The sequence below is a fragment of the Lagenorhynchus albirostris genome, chromosome 18 (assembly GCF_949774975.1).
Source record: "Lagenorhynchus albirostris chromosome 18, mLagAlb1.1, whole genome shotgun sequence".
Lineage (NCBI taxonomy): Eukaryota > Metazoa > Chordata > Mammalia > Artiodactyla > Delphinidae > Lagenorhynchus > Lagenorhynchus albirostris.
Genome location: NC_083112.1, coordinates 15,572,697 through 15,600,544, shown reverse-complemented (window position 1 = coordinate 15,600,544; position 27,848 = coordinate 15,572,697). Strand labels below are relative to the sequence as shown.

At 39.7% G+C, this 27,848-nt stretch overlaps 1 protein-coding gene across 1 annotated transcript; it reads right to left on the bottom strand.

The window, feature by feature from the left end:
• Window positions 1-398: 398 nt before the first annotated feature.
• Window positions 399-26,710, bottom strand: NEK3 (NIMA related kinase 3). The gene is made up of 17 exons (XM_060129555.1): window positions 26,627-26,710; window positions 25,353-25,554; window positions 24,762-24,931; window positions 23,179-23,272; window positions 22,729-22,826; window positions 21,440-21,523; window positions 20,577-20,644; window positions 20,398-20,484; window positions 18,315-18,369; window positions 11,983-12,183; window positions 11,353-11,425; window positions 9,541-9,587; window positions 6,916-7,018; window positions 5,933-6,049; window positions 5,536-5,670; window positions 3,466-3,592; window positions 399-2,816 (listed from the first exon to the last, which is right to left on the bottom strand). Exons 3-17 carry the CDS (start codon window positions 24,876-24,878, stop codon window positions 2,735-2,737), a joined length of 1,488 nt encoding a protein of 495 aa, XP_059985538.1. The 5' UTR covers window positions 24,879-24,931; window positions 25,353-25,554; window positions 26,627-26,710; the 3' UTR covers window positions 399-2,734.
• Window positions 26,711-27,848: the final 1,138 nt, after the last annotated feature.

The following is a 27,848-nucleotide window of genomic DNA, read 5'->3' as shown; positions in this document are numbered from 1 at the left end:
ATCTAGTTTTTTAAAAAGAAAGCTCTCCTTTAAGAATTAGAAAGTTTACATCATGCCTTTCTCTCCTTGAACTCATATCTCCATACGTACTGTTTTTCATGATTCAAAATCTTACCCATCACCCTATCATATCAATGGAAATTAATTTCTATTTTCTAATAGGCTTTTAAAAATTCATTAAAATTACTAGTAGTACACAACTGATCCAAATCACGAACTAATATTTATTAAATATAAAAAGCAACATAGTATTGGAAATTTCTCTCTTAAAGACGTGAATGGGCTTTCCTCTTCTTCTCCCCAATTAGCTCAATTAGTATCCACAGATAACGCTTTTTGCTGGAATAGACGAAGTTCAACATTGAGTCTGTCCATGAAAAATTAATCAATAGTCAATCTAAGAAAGAAATGGAGAATTTTATTTGAGCCAACCTGAGGATTATAACCCAGGGGACAGTCTTTCAGAAAGCTCTGAGGATTGTTCCTCCCAAAGCACAATTACATACGTTTTCAAGACAAAAGGTTATATTGTACGTCAAAGTAACATACTGACAGTTTACACAGTCCAGCAAGGTGAGTAGTGGGTCATCGTGACCCCTTACAGGATTAAGAAAGAAACGTTATCCCCTGAGGAGTTACCTTGCTGACAACAAGAGAAAATTGCTGTTTGGGGGGGGGGTTGTTGTTTTCTGTTTTTTGGTGAGCAGGCATTTCTGTGTCTTCTAAGGGGATCTAGCTAATGTATAATGCACACGCACAATGCACACTAAAAAGGGGTAGTAGTGGTAGAAACCGACAGAGAGAAAATTTTGTTTAAAAAAGATTCTTGTCCTGTCTTAAAAATAATTTTATTTCATCAAACCTCTTTTTTTAATCTTTTTCTTTAAAGCTGTAAGTGCTGAAAAACCTTATTCGTGTAAGTAAGTAAATGGAATTGGAAGTTTTGTTAAAAGTGACCCTCAATTCTTGCCTAGTTGTATGTCAAGAATTACACAGTAATCTATCACTAAAATTGGTTTCTAATCATCCATTAGAATCTCTTGAAATTCTGTTATAAGCAAAACCCTGCAAACCATCTGACTTTCAAAAAAGGATTTGTCATCCCATCAAGATTCATTCAATCTCTCAGTAACTATACATAGTTTCAAGTTCCCTGTGTTGGTTGGTTTGGAAATGTTTCCACCCTGGGGCAGTGCTAAGATTTGAGATGTCTAAGAGGTATCAAATACAGTATTTATGGAAGCCGAGTACCTGGCAATATCCTCTCCACTTGAGAATAGGCTGGATTTAGTGTCTCAGAGTGACTAGAACATGGAAACGTAAAATTAGGAACTTACAGCAGAGACCCCGGCAGACACTGCCTTAGCCAAGAGATCAAGGTTAACAACAGCAGTAATGTCCTGAGGAGATGGCACACCCCTGACAGGATGTATTGGGAAGAGCACTTCACGTCTGTGGTGTTCAAACACTCACGCTCAGTCCCGTCATGAGAAAAACATCAGACAATCCCCAATTGAGGGACATCTTACCAAACATCTAACCAGTACGCCTCAAAAATGTCAGGGTTCTGAAAAATAAGGGAAGATGGAGAGACTCTGAGACCAGAGGAGACTAAGGATGACCAAATGTTTTGAGTATAAATAATGGGGGATGGGAGCGGGGGTAGTGAAAGCTATGACAGTTTTTGTATGTTAAGATTTTTTTTAAATGTTTAACTCTTTAAAAGACATACATAGTCCACATTTCAGCAGACCTTTATTAATGATCCTACTGTAGTCTCACAACTATTTCCCCCTTTTGTTTATTTGAGCATCATTCCCTATCCCAGGACAGGCTTATGCTGTTCCCACACTTGCCCCTGTGGGATCCCCTGCGAAGAGCCAGTTGCTTTAGTAAAATAGTCTCCCTTCACTAAAGTATCACAGCATGAAATGACAGGCCTCGGCACATGTGTGTCATGGTAACCCAGACGTGTTGGGGTCCTGCCCGCCATTAGTTCCACAACACTGGTTTCTGCTACTAGCTGTATGGACTTCTCACCTTTGGCCCCATTCCTTTCTCATATACAGGACCACCAACTTCTGACCAGTTCTGTAGCCCACCCCACTCCTCCCATGGCTGATCCTCCGACCTGGGCTCTTTTGTGCATCCTGTGAGGGGCTGTATTTAAGGACAGCTGGTAGTTGGTGATCACTGAAGATGATTGATCACTACCCAGAAATAGGCCTTACTGAAAAATCACACACATTATTATGTTATAATTAAATATATTTAGGTCCTCAAACCTTTAGGAGATATAAAAAGAGCTACCTAGAAATAAGCATAAATCATAACAATGGAAATAATAACATTAAGGGCTGCTGTGATGGTCTAAGGTCAGCATCCCTGTGAGCATTGTTACCCTCATTTTGTAGTTGAGGAAATTCGGGCTCAAAGAGGTTAATTTCTCACAGTCACACAAGCAATAGGTGGTAGCATTCAATTTCCGTTCTGACCGCAAAGCCCAAACCTCATACCCATTCTGCTATGCCTTCTCCTCTGAATTCAAAAACTCATAAGAGTTCTAGATTTTTTATACCTTATACTAACCAGGAATAATTTTAAATATTCAGTTTCCCTCTCTTCACTCTGTTTCTAAAGGAAAATACACATCCTGTGAGTTAAGTATTATCCAAATATCAATTCCTCATGTTAAACGTCTCCTCGGTATGACTAAGGAACATTTCCTTGGGTGTTATCCATCAGACACTCCTTGCCAGCCAGCTCGCTGTCTCAGTTCTGATACCCAGTCAGAGTTGTCATCTTCCTCAAAGTCCCTGTGAAAAAACAATCTGGATATTAAGCCTCCATTTAAGGAGTACAGTTAATATTTGTCGATGGGTTCAAATCCGTACACCACCGTAACAATACCGACATTTTTGAAAACTAAGCTCCATAGGGCAACTGAACAGAGGAAAAAAAATGGTTAGCCTTCCAAAGGATCACTCCTTTCAATGTTTCTACAACTTTTTCAATATAAAAATCTGGTATATTAAAAACTAAGTCCAAGCTAAATGATTATAAACACATGGCTCAGCCAGGAATTCTGTGATAATACCATAACACATTACCCATGCCAGACAAAAGATCAAGATATAAGTATTCATTAATGATGTAAAGTAACATAACCAGCTCCTGCTAAACCAGAAATGATTAAAGTACAATTTTTTTTTTTTTTTTGCGGTACGCGGGCCTCTCACTGTTGTGGCCTCTCCCGTTGCGGGGCACAGGCTCCGGATGCGCAGGCTCAGCGGCCATGGCTCACGGACCCAGCCGCTCCGCGGCACATGGGATCTTCCCAGATCGGGGCACAAACCTGTGTCCCCTGCATCGGCAGGCGGACTCTCAACCACTGCGCCACCAGGGAAGCCCTAAAGTACAATTTAAATGACATGCACGCACACGCTATCTGGGTATATCACTTACGTATCCTCCTCATCCAGTCCAGGTTCAAGTCTCTCTGGATCCAAAATGACAGAATCATGACTTCCATCAACATCATCTGATGCTTCTGTTTCCTCATACAGGGGGCCTTTCAAGAACCCTTCTGAACCTTCAGAGGAATATTAACAGAAATTATGCCAAGTTGGACATATATACACTGCCAAAGGTGAGGTAGTTGGCTGGTGGGGGGCGGCCGCATAGCACAGGGAGATCGGCTCGGTGCTTTGTGGCCGCCTGGAGGGGTGGGGTGGGCAGGGTGGGAGGGAGGGGGACGCAGGCGGGGAGAGATATGGGAATATATGTATGTGTGTAGCTGATTCATTTTGTTGTGAAGCTGAAGCTGACATACCGTTGTGGAGCAATTATACTCCAATAAAGATGTTAAAAAAAAAAAAAGAAATTATGCCAAGTTAAGCAGTTTTTACTTATTTCGTTCATGTTGCACTAAATTCCTCCAAAGGCTTGTGGGCTAATTGAGGGCAATGCCATGCTCTGTATTTTTCTGTAGTGTCTCCCTGCATTACTCAGCATGATTCTAGCATAAAACAGGCCCAGTAAGCACCAGTATGGGTATTAAATTTTTAAACAGCACTTTCTTCAAAACTCAGAAAATTATAATTAAAACCCTCAAATATATGAACCCATATTTAAAGCATTAAAAGTTGTCTTTGGACAGCTAGGTAAGAGTTCATTTTTTCTCCTTTGAGCTCTCCCCTCCCCCTAAGTTTTCCCAATGGAGGGGAATAAAATTAGGGAATTAAGACCAAATGCATGCTTTTAAATTTTTTTCCAGATAGTAACTACTTTCAGATTTTTGCTTACAAAACGATAACCTAACATGAAAATGTGGGTTCAATCTTTATAAAAATCCTTTCACAATAGAGCTATGATATATACATATTTTTTTATGATATATTTTTAAAATAGTGACTTTCCTGAAATGACAACATCTTCATCAATGGACCAGAAACAAAATCCAGGATCTATAATTGCTAAAACAAAAGTCATAATCATTAACCTTCCTTAACACCTGCCTCCCAATGCACCCACCTCTCCTAAGGACACATAACTGTCTGCACACAGCTCTATCAGACACGTGGTACATAGCTCTACAATGCTCTGCTTGTGTGTTGGTCTCCCAAATAACCAACTCTTTCAAGGAAGGAATTATGTTTTATTCTTTTTTTTAAATCTTAACCTAGTACATGTTAGGCATTCAATAAATACCGATCAAATCAACAAATACACTAAATCTGCTACAATACATACAGTCAAGGCTTGCCACACCATGGCATAATTTATCTCTCCTTGGCATAATTTATCTTAGATCTTAAACCAAGCAAGACGGCTTTAGTAATTGAATTATCAAAATTAAACACACGTGCACTCACACATACACACCCTTATTTCAGTCCTTTGGCCCAGATTCCTAAGGATAGTATCTTAAAAATTTATGTTGTATAATTTTAGTGAAAATGTCTGTAGAAATGATAAAAAAAGTCAAATCCTAATTGTTCATTTTTGTGTGTGTGTCATACTCAATATAACAGAATCCAAGTACAGAGCCAAAGAAACCTTGAAGTTCCTCAGCGTTTACTAGGATAAAGTCTGAGCTACAGAGTCCCTAAAGCAGGGGTGTATTTGCACGGTAAAAATGGGCCACACTTCAAAGTGATCACATGATTATTAAAAAATAAGCAGACAAATGGGCAAACAGAAGGAATGAAGCTCTATGGGAAATTTTAATTATGGCTTCAGACTGGCTAGAAAAGATTCAAGAAAACCTAAAACTACAATGCTATTAAATATTTCATAACTTTAAGATCAAAGGGTTTCTGGGAGGAGGGAACAGGGAGTTATTATCTAATGGATACAGTTTCCATTTTGGAAGATGGAATGTGGTGATGACTGCACAATGTGAATGTACTTAATGCTCCTGAACTATACACTTAAAAATGGTTAAAATGATAAGTTTTATGTTATGTATATTTTACCACAATTTTTTCAAAACAATCAAAGGGTTTCCACAGTTATGTAACAGACATGAATCACCTGGTCTATATATTGTGTATGTTTGAAATGCCAAGCTGAGGTCAGCATGCTTAAGAATGTTCAACAAGGTCTCAGGAGTCTCTTTGAGCCACTGCTTACGGGTATTATTTTCACTGTACTTTATTACAGAACCACCTAGTTGGGAAAAGATAAAAAATTAGTCCCAAATAAAAAAGATTTTCAGCATATATCTTCAGATCATATTTCAAGCAAAGCTAATTATATTTAACTCTCTACCCAGATCTATTTCACTTGCCTGTATGAGCAGCGCTCTGATGTGTGATAACCAAATATCCTTCACAGAGTGACATTAAAAAAAAAAAAGAAAAAACTCTGGCTCATTAAACACCTATTAGACAACGTTCCATAATAAAATAATAGAATTCAATCTACTAACCTCTATTGTCCTCTGCCGTTAAACTGGAGGTGAGTAAGGATGCATTTTCCAAAGCTGTAAGAGCTGTACTGGATACATTTTTCTCCCACTGTCGCCTGAGAGGACCTGGTGAACTGGCTTTTAAAGTGTAAAGAAGAACTGCTGAGCTTATTCTTTTATTTATTCATCTATATGCACACAAGTATCTCTCTAAAAGAAAAGTATTTCCTTTCTCTTTCAAACTCAGATCTAACAACACTCTTTCAAGTCTAAGTAGTAAAGGGAATGAAAAAGAAATCCAGATGAAAAGGTAAAGCTAATCATTAAAGTGAATTTTAAAAAATGCTATGTATAGGGGCCTCCCTGGTGGCTCCATGGTTAGGAATCTGCCTGCCAGTGCAGGGGACACGGGTTCGAGCCCTGGTCCAGGAAGATCCAACATGCCACGGAGCGGCTAGGCCCGTGAGCCACAGCTACTGAGCCTGCGCTCTAGAGCACACGAGCCACAACTACTGAGCCCGCGTGCCTAGAGCCCGTGCTCTGCAACAGAAGAGGCCACAACAATGAGAAGCCCGCGCACCACAATGAAGAGTGGCCCCCGCTCGCCACAACTAGAGAAAGCCCGCGTGCAGCAACCAAGACCCAACGTAGCCAAAAATAAATAAATAAATAATTTTTTTTAAAAAAAAGCTATGTATATACTCACACATTACACAATGTACAAGAATTAAAGGCCCAAGAGGACTAAGGTAGACACTGTGTGCCAGGTTTTTTATGGTGGAGAGCACAACAAATACTATTTTTTCTGAAGCCTCTTATTAATAAACATGATTTTCTTTTTTTATAGGTAAATAAATTATTCCTGTAACACTACTGGATAAGCAAACACAAATCTGCCTATCTACTTGCTTATGAAGCCTACAACCTAGTAAGGTGGAAACTGGTATTCCTTGTATATTCCCCAGTTCTCCACTTATACAATGATTAGAATTTGAATAACTTACCTATCTCTCCTCTGTTTACTCTCCTCAGTGCACTTTCAACCGAATTTTTATTAATGCTTTCTAAGTCAGTGTGGCTACACTTTCCACCTGGTTCTTCCCTTTGCTTTAAAAGAAATTAAAAATAAAGATTAAGTAATGCTTGAATTGCTGCAAAAAAAGGTAAACAAGTAGGCAAAGACAGCTATTTTAACTTTAAATATAGATGGATTAAACATCAATAACCACAGAACCCCATCCATGTAAATTAAGTCATATAATCATATATATGTGTATATTAAAAACCATATATATGAACAGACATATGTATAAATATATGTATATTAATAGTCATATACCTTAATAGCCATTAATATCAGTCACTGCAAATGTGAAAAGGATATATAAAAATGACAGAGATATTTGAGAGGTCTTTATAGAGGAAATGAGCAATGAAAAATTTCTGGGCTTTTCATGCTGGAAATATCAAAATGAAATATTTTATAAAGTTACCATACAGACGGTCCTCGAATTACGATGGTTCGACTTATGATTTTTCGACTTAATGATGGTGTGAAAGTGATACACATTCAGCAGAAACTGTATTTCAAATTTTGAATGTTGCTCTTTTTCCCAGGCTAGTGATATACCGTATGATACCCTCTCGTGATGCTATGCAGTGGCAGAGAGACAAAGCTCCCACTTAGCCACGTGATCACAAGAGTAAACAGCCGATACACTTACAACTATTCTGTACGCAGGCAACCACTGATTTTCACTTTGAATTCAGTATTGAATACACTATATGAGATATTCAACACTTTATTATAAAATAAGCTCTGTGTTAGATGATTTTGCCCAACTGGAGGCTAATGGAAATGTTCTGAGCACATGTAAGGTGGTCTGGGCTAAGGTAGGATGTTTGGTAGGTTAGGTGCATTAAATGCATTTTCAACTGGGGGGATGGGATTTCTATGTCTTGACTGTGGTGCTGGATATATGACTGTATAAAATTACCAAAATTCATCAAACTGCATGCTAAAAATGAGTAAATCTTACTACATATAAATTAGGCCTCAATAAAGCTGGAAATAAACAGATATTACTAACAGATATTACTATGCAAAGAAAAAAGTACCGGGGCAGAATATATTCCATTTGTAGTAACATAATGGGGAATGGTGTTATTTATTTACAACCTAAGGTTCATTCAAAAAATTTACAAGTTTAATTACTAGTACATTCCATAAACAGAATCATTTGTTGTTACTACATCTTTTCCTTTGGGAGTTAAAAGGTTGATTAAAATGATGAAGAAAGAAAAAAATTATCAATAGGACACCCGTTACTAGGTTGGGCGTGGCAAAACTGGGAAGTGGATTTGCTGTTACTATTTATGACTTAACTGTCGCTATCATGTGAAAGGGCACAGCTGCCTGGAGCCAAATGAGACAAACAGGACCTTGAATTCCAGGCTGAAAAATGTCCACTCAATTCGTGGGCTTAATGGGGAGGCACTAAAGGTTTTTGAACAGAAAAATGTCAAGATCAAAATAGTGATCTACATATTATTTAGCCATAAAAAGGAAGGAAATTCTGATACAGGCTATACCATGGATGAACCTTGAAAATATTAAGCTAAGCAGAAGAAGCCAGACACAAAGGGACAAATATTGTGTGATTCCACTTACTTGAAATATCTAGAATAGGCAAATTCCTAGAGACAGAAAGCAGAATAGAGGTTACCAGGGGCTGAGGTGGAAGGGAGGGTGGGGAGGAATGGGTAGTTATTGTTTAAGGGTTTCTGTTTGGGGTGATGAAAAATTACATTGTGAATGTAATTAATGCCATTAAATTCTTACAATTCAGCTTAAAAATTGCTGAAGTGATAAATTGTATGTTCTATATATATATATATTGATCGTACCACACACACAAATCCAACCAAGAGCCAGGCTAAAACAAGACTTTCTTGCCTATAAGCAGGGCTAAGTTCGCTCACATCTTGTCATCCACAATTAGAAATGAAAAAACAAATAAATGTGTAAGGCCAACCGGCCCGAGGCAGGGAAACACAATCAGATTCACAGGTTGCATCAGACCGAAATTCTCCGGACCACCCAGTTCCAGAACCTGCCCTGGAGACATTCAGGACCACCCAGTTCCAGGAACTGACCTGGGGACTTTGAACCCAGCCCAGCCTTCCCGCCTTTCGAGGGGCGGGACTAACGGTCCCCCAGGACACCCGAAAAGACCACCAAATAAGGAATACCCTGCGCCCTCCCAGATTCACCACACCCCTTTCCCTTCTTCCCCTGTAAAATCTTGCCCAACCCTCGCCCAGGTGCGACTTCTCTGGCCCCTTTCTCTCAGACCAGTGAACCTCGCCCGGGAGCGCTCCCTAATAAAGCTCACTTGAAGCTTTCCTCTGTTTCGCGGTGCCGTTTGTTAAGATCCGACCTTACAAAATGCTGATCTAAAGTGGCTCGGCTGGCAGTACAAAGAACAGCCGCCAGTTACTTCACAGGCCCAAAGATGAAAAACTCCTGAACCCAGGGACCAGGCAACAGTCTTCCATATATCTCCCAGCACCTAAAGATGCCAGGTACCCGGTAGACAATTTTAGACATTTAACTTTAAAGCACTTACCGCTGTGCTTGCTTCATTTTCCAAAGCTATCCTGATTCTGCTGGGGTCTGCTCAAAGAGAAAAGAGAAGGTAGAGAGAAAACACATAAAGGCTTCTAATATGATGTGCACAAAGCTTGAGTGACAAAGACAAATGAAGTTTTTAAAGTCAAAGAACCAAAGCACTAGCCCATACAGTGATATCAAGCTTTAATTGCCTAATAATACACCTCAGCTGTTAAAGAGATTATTTCTGCTGTTTTATTCCAATGTTAACATCTGCAAGTTAAGACATCTCTATTCACTTATGCCAACCCATTTAGGCACCAGGAGGTAAGACGCTCTGTATACTCGGAAGGTCATTATCACCTTTAACATAAGCTTGCTACCCAGTCTGCTTTTCCTGACAGCTATTACAGTAGGTGGAATAGGTATCCCTCTCAAGAAATCAGCTACTTATTCCCTGATGAGGGCCCAGCAGCAGTCACGGAGGCAGGATGGCTCCTGCCTCATTTTCGGCTGCCAGAGCCTGGGGTCCGTGTTCCTCATTCATTCAGCATTTTAAACAATTGCTACTGAGCATCTATGATGACGGCACTGAGGATACAACAGTGAGCAAATGAGACACGGTCCCTGCCCTCACACAGCTTTCATTGTTCTGGTCTCACTGGCTACAGACTAGATGGAGATACCACCAGACACGTGCTCCCCATCTGGTGGCTCCTCCGCACTGGCTTACTCCTCTTTTTTTTAGCAATTGTAAAACTACACTTTCCTATCTTGAAACTACACTGTCTTGAAACTGTTCTTAGACTGCTTTTGTTGTTGCTGCTCAGCATTTTAAAACGAATTTCCCACTACCCTGGGATGTGAACAGAAGCTACAAAACAGTACATAAAATAAAATCAACTAAACTAAAATCAACTAAAACTGCTGAAGCAAAGGTAACTGACTACCTCTTAAGTAACGGAAAAAAATGCTGAATTGTAAGACTGAAGGGATTATACCACTAAAAGGGTTTACATTCTTACAAAAGTAACATTTAAAATTTAACTTCAAGAAAACAGTATAGTTTAGAAATGTTTCTTTTGAAACTAACATGACATTGTAAATCAACTATACTTCAATAAAAAAGAAATTTAAAAAAATAGAAATGTTTCTTTTGTAGGATATAACACTAAGGTAACAGGCACTAAATAACGGAGGTTTTACAACATCTCCCTACAGTGGATGACCTACACGTCTTAATTCTCTCTTATCCTGGTCATTGTTGGATTTCTTCAGATGAAAGATGTGTCACTGATGACAAATGAAAAGCAACAAAAAGAGCTTTGAAAAAGTTGAGATGACAACTTCCAAAGAGACAATAAATTACATTTGAAATTTGCTCAGGATTGACTACAGATGTATGGAAATTTTGTGCACCTATTACGTGGACAGTTCCAACTTTTAAAAAGACTCCATTTAAAAAATTTTGTTTATAAGATGGTCCTTAGGGATACAACTTCCTATATTATATTTTCATGGTTAGATGCCTAGGTAAGACCACAGAATCCTTCTACCTGATCCATAACAAACTAGAGTAAATATGGTTCTAAAAATGAAACAGAGAACAATCTTTACATCTCTAAAATCTCCAAACTATGTTCTTTTTGATCCCTGGAAAACTAAATGTATAAGATTAGGTATAGAATTATGCCTGAAGGAATAAGAAGCAAATTTTGATTTGAGGAGTATCTGGAAATCATCTCTAATAACTTGAAAATTGTATTTTTCCTTTTTGTTATACTGTATTTTAAAAGAACACAAAAAATAAGCTTTTCAAAATTCTTACCCTTTTTTCTTGGTGTACTAGGCATAGATTTTTTGGTTTCTTCTAATACCTGTTCACCATATTCTGTGATGATCTGAAAGTTTAAAACAGAGAATTTAAAGATGTGAAAGATGCTTTTCTTTAGATACTGCCATAACATCATTTAATTATCAAGGTTCTTCCCCACAGCAATAAAGTTGAAAAGTAGAAATGCCATTTAAAAGATCCATGTAGGGATTTCCCTGGTGGTCCAGTGGTTAAGACTCCGTGCTTCCACTGCAGGGGGCAAGGGTTCGATCCCTGGTCAGGGAACTAAGATCCCACATGCCGCAAGGCACAGCCAGAAAAATAAATAAATAATAAAAAATAAAAAATAAATAAATAATAAATAAAAGATCCACGTAATTTAAACAAGCAGACATTTATATACGTCCAAAAAGATCTGGAAGGATAATGCAAACAATATCCATGATTATATTTGGGGAATAGCATCGTGGAAAGAAGAGGAGGGAAAGGACGTTTCAACTTTTTACTTTTTTTATATACGTCTGCATTATTTGAATTTTTACAGGCATGTATAACATGTAATTGTGTTTAGAAGATAACAAACACTGGGAAAACTGTTCACAGTCAATCTCACATGTACCATACCTCTGGGGGTAAGCACTTCTGGATGAGCCGAGCTAAAGGGCCTCTGGAGAGAAGAGTTGTAGCTGAAGGGCGATATGAGGGATTCTTTTTAAACATCTGCTTGATCAGATGCTGAAGCTCATAGGAATAATGGGATGGCAGTGGGCTCATGGACCCCTGACAAATTTTGAGGATAAGACTTTTCCAACTATTTGCCTGAAACTGAAAAGCAAAACTGAACTGTAAAAGCAGATACAAGGAAAGAGAACAGAAATAAGTAAATACCAGCTGAACTGAATTTATATGAATTATTTTAATTTTAGAAATTCTTCTCCCTAGAGGTGTTTTTAAGGCGCTGTTCTCTAATCTTTTTTTTTACTAATCACACTTTTTTTCTTTGTATTTCAAAAAAATTATTTTATTGAAGTACAGTTGATTTACACTGTGTTAATTTCTGCTGTATAGCAAAATGATTCAGTTATACATCTATATACATTCTTTTTCATATTCTTTTCCATTATGGTTTAATCACAGGATATTGAATATAGTTCCCTGTGCTATACAGTAGGACCTTGTTGTTTATCCAAACAGTTTGCATCTGCTAGTCCCAAACTCCCACCCCACCTCCCAACTGGTACTATTCTAAAAATCTTATGGTTGTTCAGGAGAAAGGTAAACATAAATAGTAAAAGATGTTCCCATCTGGAGGAAGTCTTGCCATCAGTGCCTGTTTTGGGTACTTTATTACTCAAATCAACGTTTTCACAGATACACATTTTTAATATATTTTAAAAATCAAAGTAATACATACATATGGCTTTTTAAAAAGTCAGATGATATTAAGGATTATAATAAGTGTAATGTTTCTTTGCTTCTCTCCTCCTCAAAAATCCCCAGGCCTGGGCTTCCCTGGTGGTGCAGTGGTTGAGAGTCTGCCTGCCAATGCAGGGGACACGGGTTCGAGCCCTGGTCTGGGAGGATCCCACATGCCGCGGAGCAACTGGGCCCGTGAGCCACAACTACTGAGCCTGCGCGTCTGGAGCTTGTGCTACACAACAAGAGAGGCCGCGACAGTGAGAGGCCCGTGCACCGCGATGAAGAGTGGCCCCCGCTCATTGCAACTAGAGAAAGCCCACGCACAGAAACGAAGACCCAACACAGCCAAAAATAAATAAAATTTTAAAAATAAAAAAAAATTTAAAAATCCCCAGGCCTGCTCCCTGACAAAATGCACTTTAGACTTTTCCTATTTTAAATTCCTGCTGCAAAATCCTTTTTACCTTCCATGTCATCAAAGTAGTTATCACCATTTGACAAGTAACAGAGTGGGATATAAAATGTCATACCAGAACAACATTTAAAGTTTTCATTGTATAATAAACATACTGCGGGGTCTTCCCTGGTGGCGCAGTGGTTAAGAATCCACCTGCCAATGCAGGGGACACGGGTTCGAGCCCTGGTCCTGGAAGATCCCACATGCCGCGGAGCAACTAGGCCGGTGTGCCACAACTACTGAGCCTGTGCTCTAGAGCCCACAAGCCACAACTACGGAAGCCTGCGTGCCTACAGCCCGTGCTCTGCAACGGGAGAAGCCACCGCAATGAGAAGCCCACGCACCGCAATCAAGAGTAGCCCCTGCTCACCGCAACTAGAGAAAGCCCGCGCGCAGCAATGAGGACCCAATGCAGCCAAAAATAAATAAATAAATAAATTTATAAAAAATAAAAAAATAAACACACTGCAGTTAACATTAGGTGCCAGCCTCAGTAATACTTAATATAAGAACATGATGGCATTCTGCCTTGGAGGTACATTACCCTATTAATACATACAAGTGAAGATATGAAAAAGGAAAAGTCAACATGTAATAAAGGAAAAAAACATGTAACAAAGGAAAAATTCAGGTAATGAAAAATAAGACTGAATCTGCTTTGCCTCAGGCTTTTTTTTTTACTTATACCAGATGTAGTTTATTGATATAATCAATAGGATTATGAAACTTCCCCTATAACAACCAGAATTTAAATTTACATTAAGAGGTTTGATAATCAAACAACAGTGAAGCTATGTTAATAAATTGTTATGGAAAAATTATCCATGACATTTGTTAAAAATGATAAGGCAGATTTTATTCAGGACCATTGTAACAGATATAGGCTCCACTGCGATAGAATTTTGCAGAGGGTTAGAGAGATCGGGCTTAAAGGCAAACACAGCATGGGCAAGTGGGAATTTATATCTAATGAACAGGGTAGATATCACCGGATGGAAAATTACTAACAGGAAACATCCAGGCAAAAGGGGGACTCTGGCAGAAACTAACACACCATCGCAAAGCAACTACACTCCAACGAAGATGTAAAAAAAAAAAAAAAAAGAATAGCACTCCACACACACACACACACACACAAAGCGGGGGTCTCTGGCTCAACCAACCTAACAGGATTCTTGCTGAAGGCAGACCAGAGGGGTCAGACGTCAGCTGGGGAACTGTGGAGGATGAGGAACCTGATCAGATGTCAAGGGCAATCGGACATTGAGGGTGGAGGGTTCTTGCTCAACTTACCAGGGTTCTTGATAAAACTGGACTTTGCAAGGGAATGCACACATGGGTCTAGGAGAAGGTTCAGAAGCCAGATGAAAATTTGGCTAAGCAAAGAATTCTTTTCAACTTGAGCCATTTTTTTTTTTTTTTTTTCCTGTACGCGGGCCTCGCACTGTTGTGGCCTCTCCCGTTGCGGAACACAGGCTCCGGACGCGCAGGCTCAGCGGCCATGGCTCACGGGCCCAGCCGCTCCGCGGCATGTGGGATCCTCCCAGACCGGGGCACGAACCCGTGTCCCCTGCATCGGACTCCCAACCACTGCGCCACCAGGGAAGCCCCAACTTGAGCCATTTTTAAAACAATTACTCATTTACTATTAATTACCGTTTGCTAAAAACAACACAAACCGAAGATCATGTATGTACACTTGAAAATATGAAGCTAAAGGGGTGATGCAAGCTAATGTGGTGGACAACAGACCTAAATTTTTATCTATATGTCTGAACTGAAAATGTTGTTTATTTGATACTCCCTTAAAACAACTTGCAATATTATTTTTTTGAAAAAGTTAAAAGGTTGCTTTGATTATAAACACACAAATATACACAGTTCTAGAGAAGCAGACTATAGTTAAAATTTACACGAAGTGAGACATGTTTGCCATATATCTACCAGATGTCTGAATTGGGGCACACTTCTTGACTTCTCAAAGTGTCTCCATCTGCAATTAGGGGTAATAATCTTATTCCCAAATGCCTCAGGCTTTCTAACCATTATATTGAATTTCAGCGTTTCCTAAAGGTTTGAGAACTACTTTTGCCTTTTTATTATTATTATTATTTTTTGCAGTACGCGGGCCTCTCACTGTTGAGGCCTCTCCCCTTGCAGAGCACAGGCTCCGGACGCGCAGGCTCAGCGGCCATGGCTCACGGGCCCAGCCACTCTGCGGCATGTGGGATCTTCCCAGACCGGGGAACGAACCCGCGTCCCGTGTCGGCAGGTGGACTCTCAACCACTGCTCCACCAGGGAAGCCCTACTTTTGCCTTTTTAGAGCAGACAGTGCCAAATATAAATATTCAGGGCACTGTACTCCTTACTACTTATTCTTGCTAGAAAAAATAAGAACATGTATATGAATGTTTATGAAAAGGACAAAATTAGGGAAAAAAAGAATATAATCCTAATTAAGATACTGAAATTTAAAAAATAATTTTATTTGTACACAACAGTGGTTCTCCACTTGGGCTACACATTACAATCACCTATTTTAAAACCACTAACGTCCCAGGAACTAACACAGTGTTGTAGTCAATTATACTTCAAAAACAAACAAACTCATAGAAAAAGAGATCAGATTTGTAGTTACCAGAGGCGGGGGATGGGGGAAAGAGGAATTGGATGAAGGTGGTCAAAAGGTACAAACTTCCAGTTGTAAGATAAATAAATGCTAGGGATGTAACGTACAACACAGTGAACATGATGAACACTGCTGTAGGTTCCATGTGAAAGCTGTTAGGAGAGTACACCCTAAGAGTCCTCATCACAAAGAAAAAGTATTTTTTCTTTTTCTTTTGTTTTGTATCCATATGAGATGATGGCTGCTCACTAAACTTATTATGATAATCATTTCACGGTGCACCTAAGTCAAATCACCACACTGTACACCTTAAATGTATACACTGCTATATGCCAATTATATCTCCGTAAAACTGGAAAGAAAAAAAAAATTTTTTAATGCCCCCAAATGAATACAAATTCAATGTAAAAGCAAAAGCAAAATACACTAATGTCTAGGATACCCGAGATTTTAATTCAATTAGTCTGGCCTGGGCCTAGGCATCAGCATTTTTTCAAGTTTCTCACATTGTTCTAATTATGCAGCTGGTATTATAAGCCACTTATATACAAGGAAGCTGACCTCTCAGTAACAGTGCACACCTTGTGGAGAAAAGGGAACCCTCTTGCACTGTTGGTGGGAATGTAAATTGATACAGCCACTATGGAGAACAGTATGGAGGTTCCTTAAAAAACTACAAATAGAACTACCATACGACTCAGCAATCCCACTACTGGGCATATACCCTGAGAAAACCATAATTCAAAAAGAGTCATGTACCACAATGTTCACTGCAGCTCTATTTACGATAGCCAGGACATGGAAGCAACCTAAGTGTCCATTGACAGATGAATGGATAAAGAAAATGTGGCACATATATACAATGGAATATTACTCAGCCATAAAAAGAAACGAAATTGAGTTATTTGTAATGAGGTGGATGGACTTAGAGTCTGTCATACAGAGTGAAGTAAGTCAGAAAGAGAAAAACAAATACCGTATGCTAACACATATATATGGAATCTTAAAAAAAAAAAAAGGTCATGAAGAACCTAGGGGCAAGACAGGAAAAAAGACACAGACCTACTAGAGAACGGACTTGAGGATATGGGGAGGGGGAAGGGTGAGCTGTGACAAAGTGAGAGAGTAGCATTGACATGTATACACTACCAAACGTAAGGTAGATAGCTAGTGGGAAGCAGCCGCATAGCACAGGGAGATCAGCTCGGTGCTTCGTGACCACCCAGAGGGGTGGGATAGGGAGAGTGGGAGGGAGGGAGACACAAGAGGGAAGAGATATGGGGACATAGGTATATGTATAACTGACTCACTTTGTTATAAAGCAGAAACTAACACACCATTGTAAAGCAATTATACTCCAATAAAGATGTTTAAAAAAAAAAAAGTGCAAACCTTCCATTTGAGTTACTTTCATCTAGTGGTGAAGAAGGAAAGAAGGACGTTCTTAATTACTCACTCTCATGAGCTCTACATGTTCTCCAGCACCTCTGTGAAAATGCTTGCTAGAGCCAAGTTCAAATCTGTGCCCAAAGAACAGAATTTATTTCTGTGCAAAGCTAACACTTAATAGGGGTCAGCACTAATTATTAATTCTGTGCAATAAACAACTGCAAACAAGCAGGGCAAGTGAGTTAACTTCTTTTTATGTTAAATTATTTTTAAAATATCTTTAAAAAATATATAATATAGAGCAAAGTCTATTTTCTCATGATATTTCAGTTAGAGAAGAAACTGGAAGAAGTGAAATCTAACTGATAACAAGGAAAGTACAAACATGGTGCAGCCACTCTGGAAAACTGTTGGGCAGTTCTGCAAAAAGCCAAACATGCAGTTACCATGTGACCCAGCGATTCCATTCCTCTGTGTATACCCCAAAAATTGAAAACAGGGATTCTAATAGATACTTGTACACCCATGTCCACAGCAGCATTATTCACAATAACCAAAAGGTGGAAACAACCCAAATGTCCAGCAACAGATGAATGGATAAACAAAATGTGGTATAAGCATAGAATGGAATATTATTAAGTCATAAAAAAGGAATGAAATTCAGACATATGCTACAACATGGATGAACGTTGAAAACATTATGCTATGTGAAATAAGCCAGACACAAAAGGAAAAATATGGTATAATTTTACTTATACAAAATAACTAGAATATGCAAATTCACAAAGATAGAAAGGGAGGGAGGGAGGGAAGCAGGGAGGGAGGGAAGGAAGGAGGGAGGCAAGCTAAATATAGTACTATAAATACTAAATCATGGAAATTTCCTATTAGTATATACTACAAAAGTAGCTCAAAGCAAAGATGACAGCAACTGGAAACATGAAAATCTTATAATGAACTCATCCTAAGGAAGCAAACCACCAACTGAAATCTGGCAATTACTTAGGACTTAGCCCGATACAACCAGAGGCTGCCTTTCCCATTTTGCACGCCATACTTACTGGATGCTTAAGAGTACAGAGTTCATAGAGAATGCATCCCAAGGACCAGATGTCACTGGAAGCATAAAGAAGCAATGTAACGATGAGTGGGTTATGAGTTATCATATGAAAATATGTATATGTTGTAATACAAAAAATAAAAAACTACTCTACCTTTAATAAGAACAGACATTGCAAGTACTTCTTAGCTACTGAAATAAAATATACAGCAATTTTGGTCTAACACTTAGATACTTACTAACAGTAATGTTCACAATAAAACTGACTGCTCCCCAGCCCCTGCCCCTCCAAACCTGGGTTGTTCGGGTATCAGTTCAGTAGTACCAATACTTGGTGCAGGAGGAATATCCATGGACTCAGATTATCATAGTCGGCAGAAGGGCTTTAGAAGTCATCCAGTGCCACTTCCACCCAGGCTGCCTGTACCACACCTGGCCGTTGGTCACACATCCTGATGGACGGCTCTCTGTGCCCCCAGTGGCTGGCTCTAAGGGACAGCCTTCTTATTCTTCCACAAAAGAGCTCTTCAAAGCTCAGCAAAGGGTTCTATAATTTGCCCTATACGCCCACCCTTCTTCAAAATAAGCACCTCCACTTTCCTCCAGAGTTCTCACCACCTAGTTGTCATCCCCCAGACTTTTTCTAGATGATATTCTTTTCAACTAAGGTTTTTTTTTTATCAACTATTTCCCCCAACTTTTAATTTTCTAAAGTTTGAAACCTACAGGAAAGTTGTAAATGCCCACATGCTCCTTCCTAGGTTTCTCAGCCATTAGCATTTGCCACGTTTGCCTGATTTTCCTCTCTTGCTTCTAGATCTGAACCTCTTGAAAGAAAGGCTGCAGACATCAAACACTTCACCCCTAAACACATCAACATGTATCTCCTATGAGCAAGGACACTCTCCCTCATGAACACAACACCATTATCACATCCAGGAAATTTAACCTTAATTCAATACTATTATCTAATATTTTGTCCAAACTCAGATTTCCCCAGTTGTCCCAGGAAGTCCCTTCATAGCTGTTTTGTCTCCAATTCAGTCAGTTTTACTCTTAAAGGAGTCTATTTATTACGGATTATCATATCCTTTTCAGAAAACAACTTGGCAGATGGTAACAAGAACCTGTGGGTGTTTCTCTTTCTAGGAATTCATGCCAAGAATGTGATAGACAACAACGACATATTTATGCACAAAAGGCGTATTAATCACAGCACTGTTTACGATACTGAAAATTGAAAATATATCATAAGGCCAATAACAGAGGAATGTGAAATAAATTCTGGAAGACCCATGTATTAAAATATTATGCAACCATTAACAATAATTATGCAGAGTTTTAATATGGGATAAAGTAAATATGATATAAAGTGAAAAAAGCAGGATACTAAATTGTATATAGAGTATATAAACAAAGTTTAGGGGAAAAAGAGAATGGATGGGGGAAAAAACCCAAAATGTTATCAGTAGTTGTGTAAAAGTGGGTGATCACCATTTCCTTTCTTGTATATCTCTACATTTCCAATCCTTCCCCTGCCCACCCACTCCATCAATGGGCACATATTACTTATATTCAGAAAAAAATTATGCTTTAAATCATAAGGACTTCATACTATCTTCTGATAATCAATGAACCTATCAGTCAAGTTCTTATTATCTAGTCCTATAAATGTCAACTCAATGACAGAATCCAGTGGTTCCCAAATTTTGCCGCACATGGGACTCACTTAGTGATCCTGGAAAATTACTGATGCCTGCTGCCCACCCCCAGACATTTGGATTTAACCGATATGGCTACAACCTGCGCTTTGGGATTTTTAAGTCGGGAGCAGCAAAGTTTGAGAAGCAGTTAATATAATGCATACTGTTCCCAGAAATGACTAACCTTTCTTTCAGCATTTACATGTAGCTCCTCTCAGCTCTGATTAAAACAGTGGGAAAATTATGACTTTCATCTAGAGGCCTAGGAATTTAAATTCTACACTGCTTTCACATATACATTTTTAAAAACCAAACTTCACCTGTAGGCTACAATGCCTGTACCAAACTGTCAGCCCTGCACCAACTACATACATCACTTACCTTTTATTGTTATAAGGCATGTTCTCCCAAATTTCTGGGGGCACATAATAAGGTGTTCCCACATACGTACAAGCAAATGCCATGGGACTAAAACCAGAAAGAGGCACAGAACGATTACAGAGCGTTTCTCAATGATGATGCTTCGACTACTGTCACTACTACAGAAGAGACATACATACCTGGAGAGAAGACGGGCGGATCCAAAATCACCCAATTTTACTTTTCCCTTTTGGGTGAGGAAGATATTCTGCATTGAAAAAGAAGAGCTCAGATTACATCTACCCTCATTCAAATATAAGGCAGAGATATATGTGGAACCTAGAAAAATGGTACAGATGAACCGGTTTGCAGGGCAGAAATAGAGACACAGATGTAGAGAACAAACGTGTGGACACCAAGAGGGGAAAGTGGCGGGGTGGGGGTGGGATGAATTGGGAGATTGGGATTGACATGTATACACTGATATGTATAAAACAGATAACGAATAAGAACCTGCTGTATAAAAAATAAATAAACAAATATAAGGCAGAGAGCGCCGGCAGACGCTGTCTTTCAAAGGCTGCTGCTGATGGAGATGAAGGGTAGAAATGCTGACAGCCGAGTCCTCAAATGGAACATAAAAAGACAAGATACCCTCTGGACAGCTGCACTTCCCTGCTTGGGAATTCAGGATGACTGATTAGAAATCTAACAGGCAAGCTTCAGATTGTATCGGCAGACCCTGCTCAACTGACCAGACAACCTGTGTCCCGGTAACTCCAGGTGGCAGGCCCTGGTCTCAACCGTTTTCCATCTGAGAACATGTGGTCTTAGGAAACAGTCACTAAGAGAGCTGGAACATATTACCATACACTACTAAAGAGATTTACTGACCTGTTCTCAAGTAGTACCTTATTTGGCTAGCATAAATATCAATATTACATTGAGAAATATTTCTAAACTAGATAAAAATGCCCCAGAAGGAAAGAGAATAACACAGAAAAAACATGGAATGAAATAGTTTTCGATTTTTTTTTTTTAGGACCAAAATGTTTCCACTTACCTTGGACTTGATATCTCTGTGTAACACACGTTTCTTGTGAATGTGATTTACTCCAAGGCACATTTGTGTAAACCAATTAAGTATCTGTAAGGAAAAAAGCATGCAAATCTGCAAGAATGCAATAACGGGTTCATGGCAACCCCAAATCCCAAAGAATCATCTTCAGGCCCTGGCTGACCTGAGTTTTATTTAAGTACAGAACTCCTGGAAATTACATAGTTCAACTAAGATTCAGTGTTGCCTGGAGAAATTCAGAAAAGCTGTGAATCAATCCCATATGTGTCATCGTCTTATGTATGATCTAAATAGCAATTTATTTATGTACTTTTTTGGCCATGCCACGCGGCTTGTGGGATCTTAGTTCCCCCAGGGATTGAATCCGGGCCCTTGGCAGTGAAAGCGCGGAGTCCGAACCACTGGACTGCCAGGGAATTCCCAACAATTTATTTTAATAAAAATCCCACTATGGTTTTCTTGTATTTAACCAAATAAAAATATTTTTTAAATATACAATAAAAGTAGTTTGCCATTTAGAAATGAATATGCTATAACTTTTTATAGTGTAATCATTACATCAGATTTTCATTCACTTTTTCAGAATATTCATATGTTAACATTAAAAGATTTCATTATATTACCAACAATCCTTTGAAGCCAGGCTGACATGCTACAATGGAACCCATATTCTTAACAATACAACTTCTAGATGAAAAATATTTATACTAATATACTCTCAAAACATGTTATACCATGTATCAAACTAAGCCCCAGTAAAGCTGTTTATTGAAGTATTTTCCTTAGTCAACTCATTCCAATAATATTTAATACACAACTTTCCATTAAAAAGGCAGTAAGTATTTTAAGAGACTATGCTAAACTGTGGAAGGAAAAAGACTAAGAATAGGTGCTCGTGAAAACCAGAAGTGCAGGCTTCATTCTTCAGATCTAGAAATACAAAAGAAATCCATCTGCCTTCTAAAATTTCAATACAAAAAATAAAAATTTTAAATGTCTAGTAGAAAGTATGATAAATAATACAATTTTGAAATTCTTCTAAACATGGAAGTGTTATTCCTTGATATTTTATAAACTTATATCTATTTTACTCCCCAAAAACATCTCAGGCAGCCACATCTCACTAAGCAACATCATGGATACAGAAATGAGTCATTTCTAACTAGTGTGTCAGGTAATCACAGACAGCAATGCTTTTATTTTAACACATACAAATTTTATGAGAAAAGTTGCTTCCAAACCTTGAGGAAAACTTATGTAAGTTGGTCTCTTACCATATCTTCAGGAAACAACTTCCCTTTCTGATGTTTAATCTTCTGCATCAGGTCCCCTCCATCACAATACTCCATCACAATATACAGATGTCCTTCAGCTGAAACAAACGTAAGACGCTTTAAGAAAGCCCCAGGGACTTCCCTGGTGGTCCAGTGGTTAAGAATCCTCCTTCCAATGCAGGGGACGGGGGTTTGATCCCTGGTCGGGGAACTAAGATCCCACATGCCGCAGGGCAACTAAGCCTGCGTGCCACAACTAGAGAGAAGCCCACACACCGCGAGGAAGAGCCCACGTGCCCTAATGAAAGATCCTGCATGGCTTAACAAAGATCCCGACAGCCACAACTAAGACCCGACACAGCCAAATAAATTTAAAAAAAACAAAAACAAAGCCTCAGTGGCCATGAATCAAATTCAGAAATGCATGTATTGGGGGAAATTCATATTTACCTTCAAATGATTCCTTAAAGGCAACAATATTGGGGTGTTTCATTTTGGCTAACAGAACAGCCTCCTTCCTAGAATTCTGTGTGTCAGAGAAAAACTAGAAGGAGGTTTAAATAAGCGTAAATGTAATATTTCATAATAAAACTGATAGTAAAATGATATTATAGTAGTTTGTAAGGTATTTCAATGCTAGACACAATTTCACAGCATAGCAATTTCATGTACTTTGACCCAATTGAGTTTATCAAACTCCACGAGAAAACATGTGCAGATTTTTCAACTATGGCTATATGCATGCTTAAGCTGACCTCTTATATATTTACAAGTATAGAATGTAAACTACTCTTATCATCAGCCTAAGTATAACCTGACTTGGAGAGCCAGTATGCCATCAACAATAGTAGCTCCTTAAAGAAAAACTAGGGCTTTCATGTTTTTACTGTCTGCATCACTTTATCAGCCCACTGGTTCAGATGAAAAATATATATACTCATGTATTACAGCAGCATGGATGGGCAAAGACCATATGCAAAATAAGTTTCCAAAACTGTTTATCCCCTAACTTACTCTATGACGATAAAATCCTGAATGACTTATAATTAAGAAACTGCAGCTGATTATGTACTAGCCCAAGGGGGCTCAGACCAGCAGCATCACCACCGGCTGGGAACTTGTTAAAAATGCAAATTCACAGGCTCACCAGGAACTACACAACCAGAAACTCAGGGGTAAGTCTCAGCAATCTGGTTTAACAAGCTCTCCAGGTGATTCTGATGCCCACTAAACAAGGTCAAGATTGCAGTGGAAAAAAAAATACTCTGAGAATTTTATTAGAATGTATTTTTTTTTAGTTGATCAAAACATTATTAGGCAGCCTCCATGGTATGGCTTCTTTCACCTGACAACTATGTTACCTAGTGACAAATACAAGTTTGACCTTGAACAAGGTTAGAGGCATTGACTGCACGGGGTTGAAATTCCAAGTACAACTCATAGCTGGCCCTCCATGTATGGAGGAAGCCCTCCATTTCCTCGGTTCTGCATCCAGATTCAACCAACTTCAGATCGCGCGGCACTGTAGTATTTATTATTGAAAAAATCTACGTGGACCCACAGCAGTCAAACCTGTGTTGTTCAAGGGTCAACTGTACAGATAAATCAGCACTTTCCTCATCTTACAGGGAAATAAAACCTATACGCTAATCCACAGAGTAGGTTCCCTGATACCAAAGGTTAGCATTTTAGGTCTCAGCTTTTCACTGTATGTTGATGTTCCTTTTTTCATTAATATGGCACCCGAGTTGCATTTGGGCAGCTTCCCTACACCCTTAAGTATGCAAAATTGGAAATTATTACAAATTATTCACATTGAGATAAACAGCAATCACCACCCAAACCTTGATTATTTTTGTTAATTACAATATCCTAAGAACCACCTAAGATATATCAAGACCTTGTAAAGCTAATGAATAAACCCATTAAATCTTTTGCACAAAGGAGCAATTCCATGTTAAATTTCAAGAACTTGTTTTCCTATACAAATTACATGTACACTTTCAACATGAGCTAATTGCTTTAGCAATGACCTTGGGAAGCCTTATTTCTTTCATGGCAAACATCTGATTACTGCTCTCCTGCTGAACCAAAAGGGCTCTGCCAAAGGAGCCCTCCCCAATCACTCTCAGGACTGTGTAACTGTCCATGCTGGGCACCGCACAGGGGCTCCACTCCCGCAGTCACCACCGGCTCTCCCAACCTAGATTCAAAAACAGAAACAACTGAGAATCACTGCAACGCAGAAACAGAGACACAGACGTAGAGAACAAACATATGGACACCAAGGGGGGAAGGGGGAGGTGGGATGAATTGGGAGATTGGGATTGACATATACTACACTACTATGTATAAAATAAATAATTAATGAGAACATGCTGTATAGCACAGGGAAGTGTGTGTGTGCTCTGTGTGACTTAAATGGGAAGAAAATCCAAAAAAAGAGGGGATATATGTATACATATAGCTGATTCACTTTGCTGTACAGCAGAAACTAACACAACACTGCAAAGCAACTATACCCCAAGTAAAAAAAAAAAAAAAAGATTCGCCCACAAAAAAAAAAACCTGAGAATTAAATTTACTTTCAAAAGGCAGAATTAATTCAAAGTAGCTCTAATCACCATGATTGGATGACTTATTCCTTTATTCATTCAACAGGTGGACACAGAGCATGCGTGCCAGGTTTTATAATCCTGAACAAATCTCTCAACATTCAGCCCCAGCCATCATGCACACTCCAAAGCAGATGGGACCGCAGGCCTCAACAAATGCAGGGTGGCGAGTCTTACAGGGAGAGTCATGCTGGCCCTCGGCAGAGGTATCCTGGGGAGTTAGGAAGATGATATTTAGGCTGAAGCCTGAAGGAAAAATGGAAGATATCTAGGCAAAGAGGAGGGACATGATGGAGGCAGAGGGAATCGCATAGTTAAGAGCAAAAGAGATTGTTTCAGGTCAAGGACTTGAAAGAGGACTGTAAGGCTAGTAAGGCAGACTGGGCCTTGTCTCAAGGTCACTGTAAGCAAAGTTCAGGTTGCTGGATTTTATCCTGGGGTAATTCACAGGCTGTCTCTGAAGGGTTTTAACCAAGAGAGCAAATTTACAGCTTAGAAAAATTGCTCATGCTGGCTGCAGAGCAATGGACCAGACAGGGGAAAGGGGAGAAGGGCCGGAGCAGGACTCCTACCACAGAAAAGGCAGGAAAATGATGACACAATGGAATAGGGGGGTGGCAAGGGGGATGAAGACAACGGGAAGGAACATGTAGAAAGAACTGGCAAGATTTTTGGTTACAGATTTATGGGGGAGAAGGGAACAAGGTAGACTCAGGTTTCTGGTGTATATTGGGCAAATACTGATACCTTTCCCTGAGAAAAAGGAAAGGCATGGTGGTTGTGTGCCTGGTGTTTTTGGTTTGATTTTTCTGGCGGTGACAGTGGGGTGGGTGGGGAAAGGCGTGGGGAAGGGAGACGTGCTCCTTTGGGGACATGCTGAGTTGGAGGTGCCTGGGAGGAAGAAGACATGTTAAGCAGAGTCCTTGAACTTCAGTCTCCCTTTTATATTTCCTGGATGAAGCAGCTCGCTGGATCTCTTAATACATCAGAAAGAATGAATATAAAGTTCCTAACACTTTACCTGGTACATAGGGGGCCCTGAATAAACGGCAGCTATTATTATTATTAAACCTTAGAAAGGTGATGCTTTTTTTTTCATTACAGAAAAAACACTGGAATGAGTTTATTTGATTTTCACAAAACTTACTTGTACTGTTTTATTTTCATAAAAATCACACCACAAAGATTTATGAGGTCCAGAGAGCATGGCGGGTAAAGCAAAAATTACAAACCAAAACCTACAGTTCTAGCGACCATTTGTACTCCTGTTTACCTAGACTCACCAGGAAACTCTAGAATTTCTCCATGTAACCAAATCAGATGCATGGTCTTCAGAAACAATTCTTTTCAAGGACAGTAAGGTCTTCCTGGATATGACGTGAAAGAAAAAAGTTCTTTGACGCTATTCTAACTGACCCCTGGCATTACACGATTTGACAAGAAGACCTAGTTTTCCCATACTTTTATTCTTTTCTACTTCGGGTATTTATTCTGTGAGCGGACAGTAACTGATAAGCAAGAACCACCACTGACTTTTCTTAGCTGAAAATCACATTTGGTCCTTTCCGTCCACGTTTTCCCCTGTTACTCATTACACACCTAAGCTCATTAAAGACCTGTATATGCTCTGAATATGACAAAAGCGTCGCTTCGCAGGCCTATACCGATCAAAGGCTAATAAAGTGATGTGCAAATGTAAATGTAGTATGCAGCTTAGAAGGTGAGCGCGGTGACCGCACCTCGGGGGAGACCAGATCCTCACTCCCGGAAAAGCCGCTCCGCCTCGCATCCCTGCTCGCGTTACCCCCGCGACCCCCAGGCCCGGGTCCGCGAGCGCCGGAGCGCTGGTCCCGCTCGCCCCCACCCCGCGTGGGCGCCGCCGGCGCAGTGCCCAGCGCCTACCCGTCCCCGCCCTCGTTCCCGCGGAGGGTGCCTGCCCGGGCGGCCGCCTCACCTGCTTCCCAGAGGTCCTGAGCCGGGCGCGTTTCCGGGGGGCGGGTCGGCGGGTCGTCTCTCGGATTGCCGGCGAAGGCAGCTTCCGGGTCGAGCGGGAGGCGCTAGGGGTAGCCGGGCCTACGAAGTGCGCGTTTTCAAAGTGGTGTTCCACGTCGCTCCAGAACAATGCCAATAATATTGAGGGAAAGTATCCTTCGCGGAACGTAAGTTCTGTCACCAGTTTAAGCCAACAGCCCATGTAGATAAGTTTCATGGGCACAGCACTCAGCTTACCAATTGTGTGAACTTTGACAAGCGTGGAGGGCAGATTAATGGTCCCCCAAAGATGGCCACACCTATCCATTATTATAGATAACATATACAAGTTACGAGGGGCTAAGCACTCTTTTAAGTGAGCTTAGCATTTAAAGTGCATAGAATAGGACTAAAGTGTTAGCTATTAACTCATTTAATCTTCAAAACAACCCTAAAGGTAGGTACAATTATTATCCCTGAGGCACAGAGAGGTTAAGTTCTTTGCCTTAGGTCCCACAGCTAATAAGTGGTAGA

Coding starts and splice junctions, on each gene's coding strand:
- NEK3 (XM_060129555.1), bottom strand. CDS start 24,878: ATGGACAGTTACACAGTCCTGAGAGTGATTGGGGAGGGCTCCTTTGGC. Junction 23,273..24,761: donor AAGAAATAAGGCTTCCCAAG/GTCATTGCTAAA, acceptor ACCTCCTTCTAG/TTTTTCTCTGACACACAGAA. Junction 9,588..11,352: donor TAGTACACCAAGAAAAAAGG/GTAAGAATTTTG, acceptor CTCTTTGAGCAG/ACCCCAGCAGAATCAGGATA.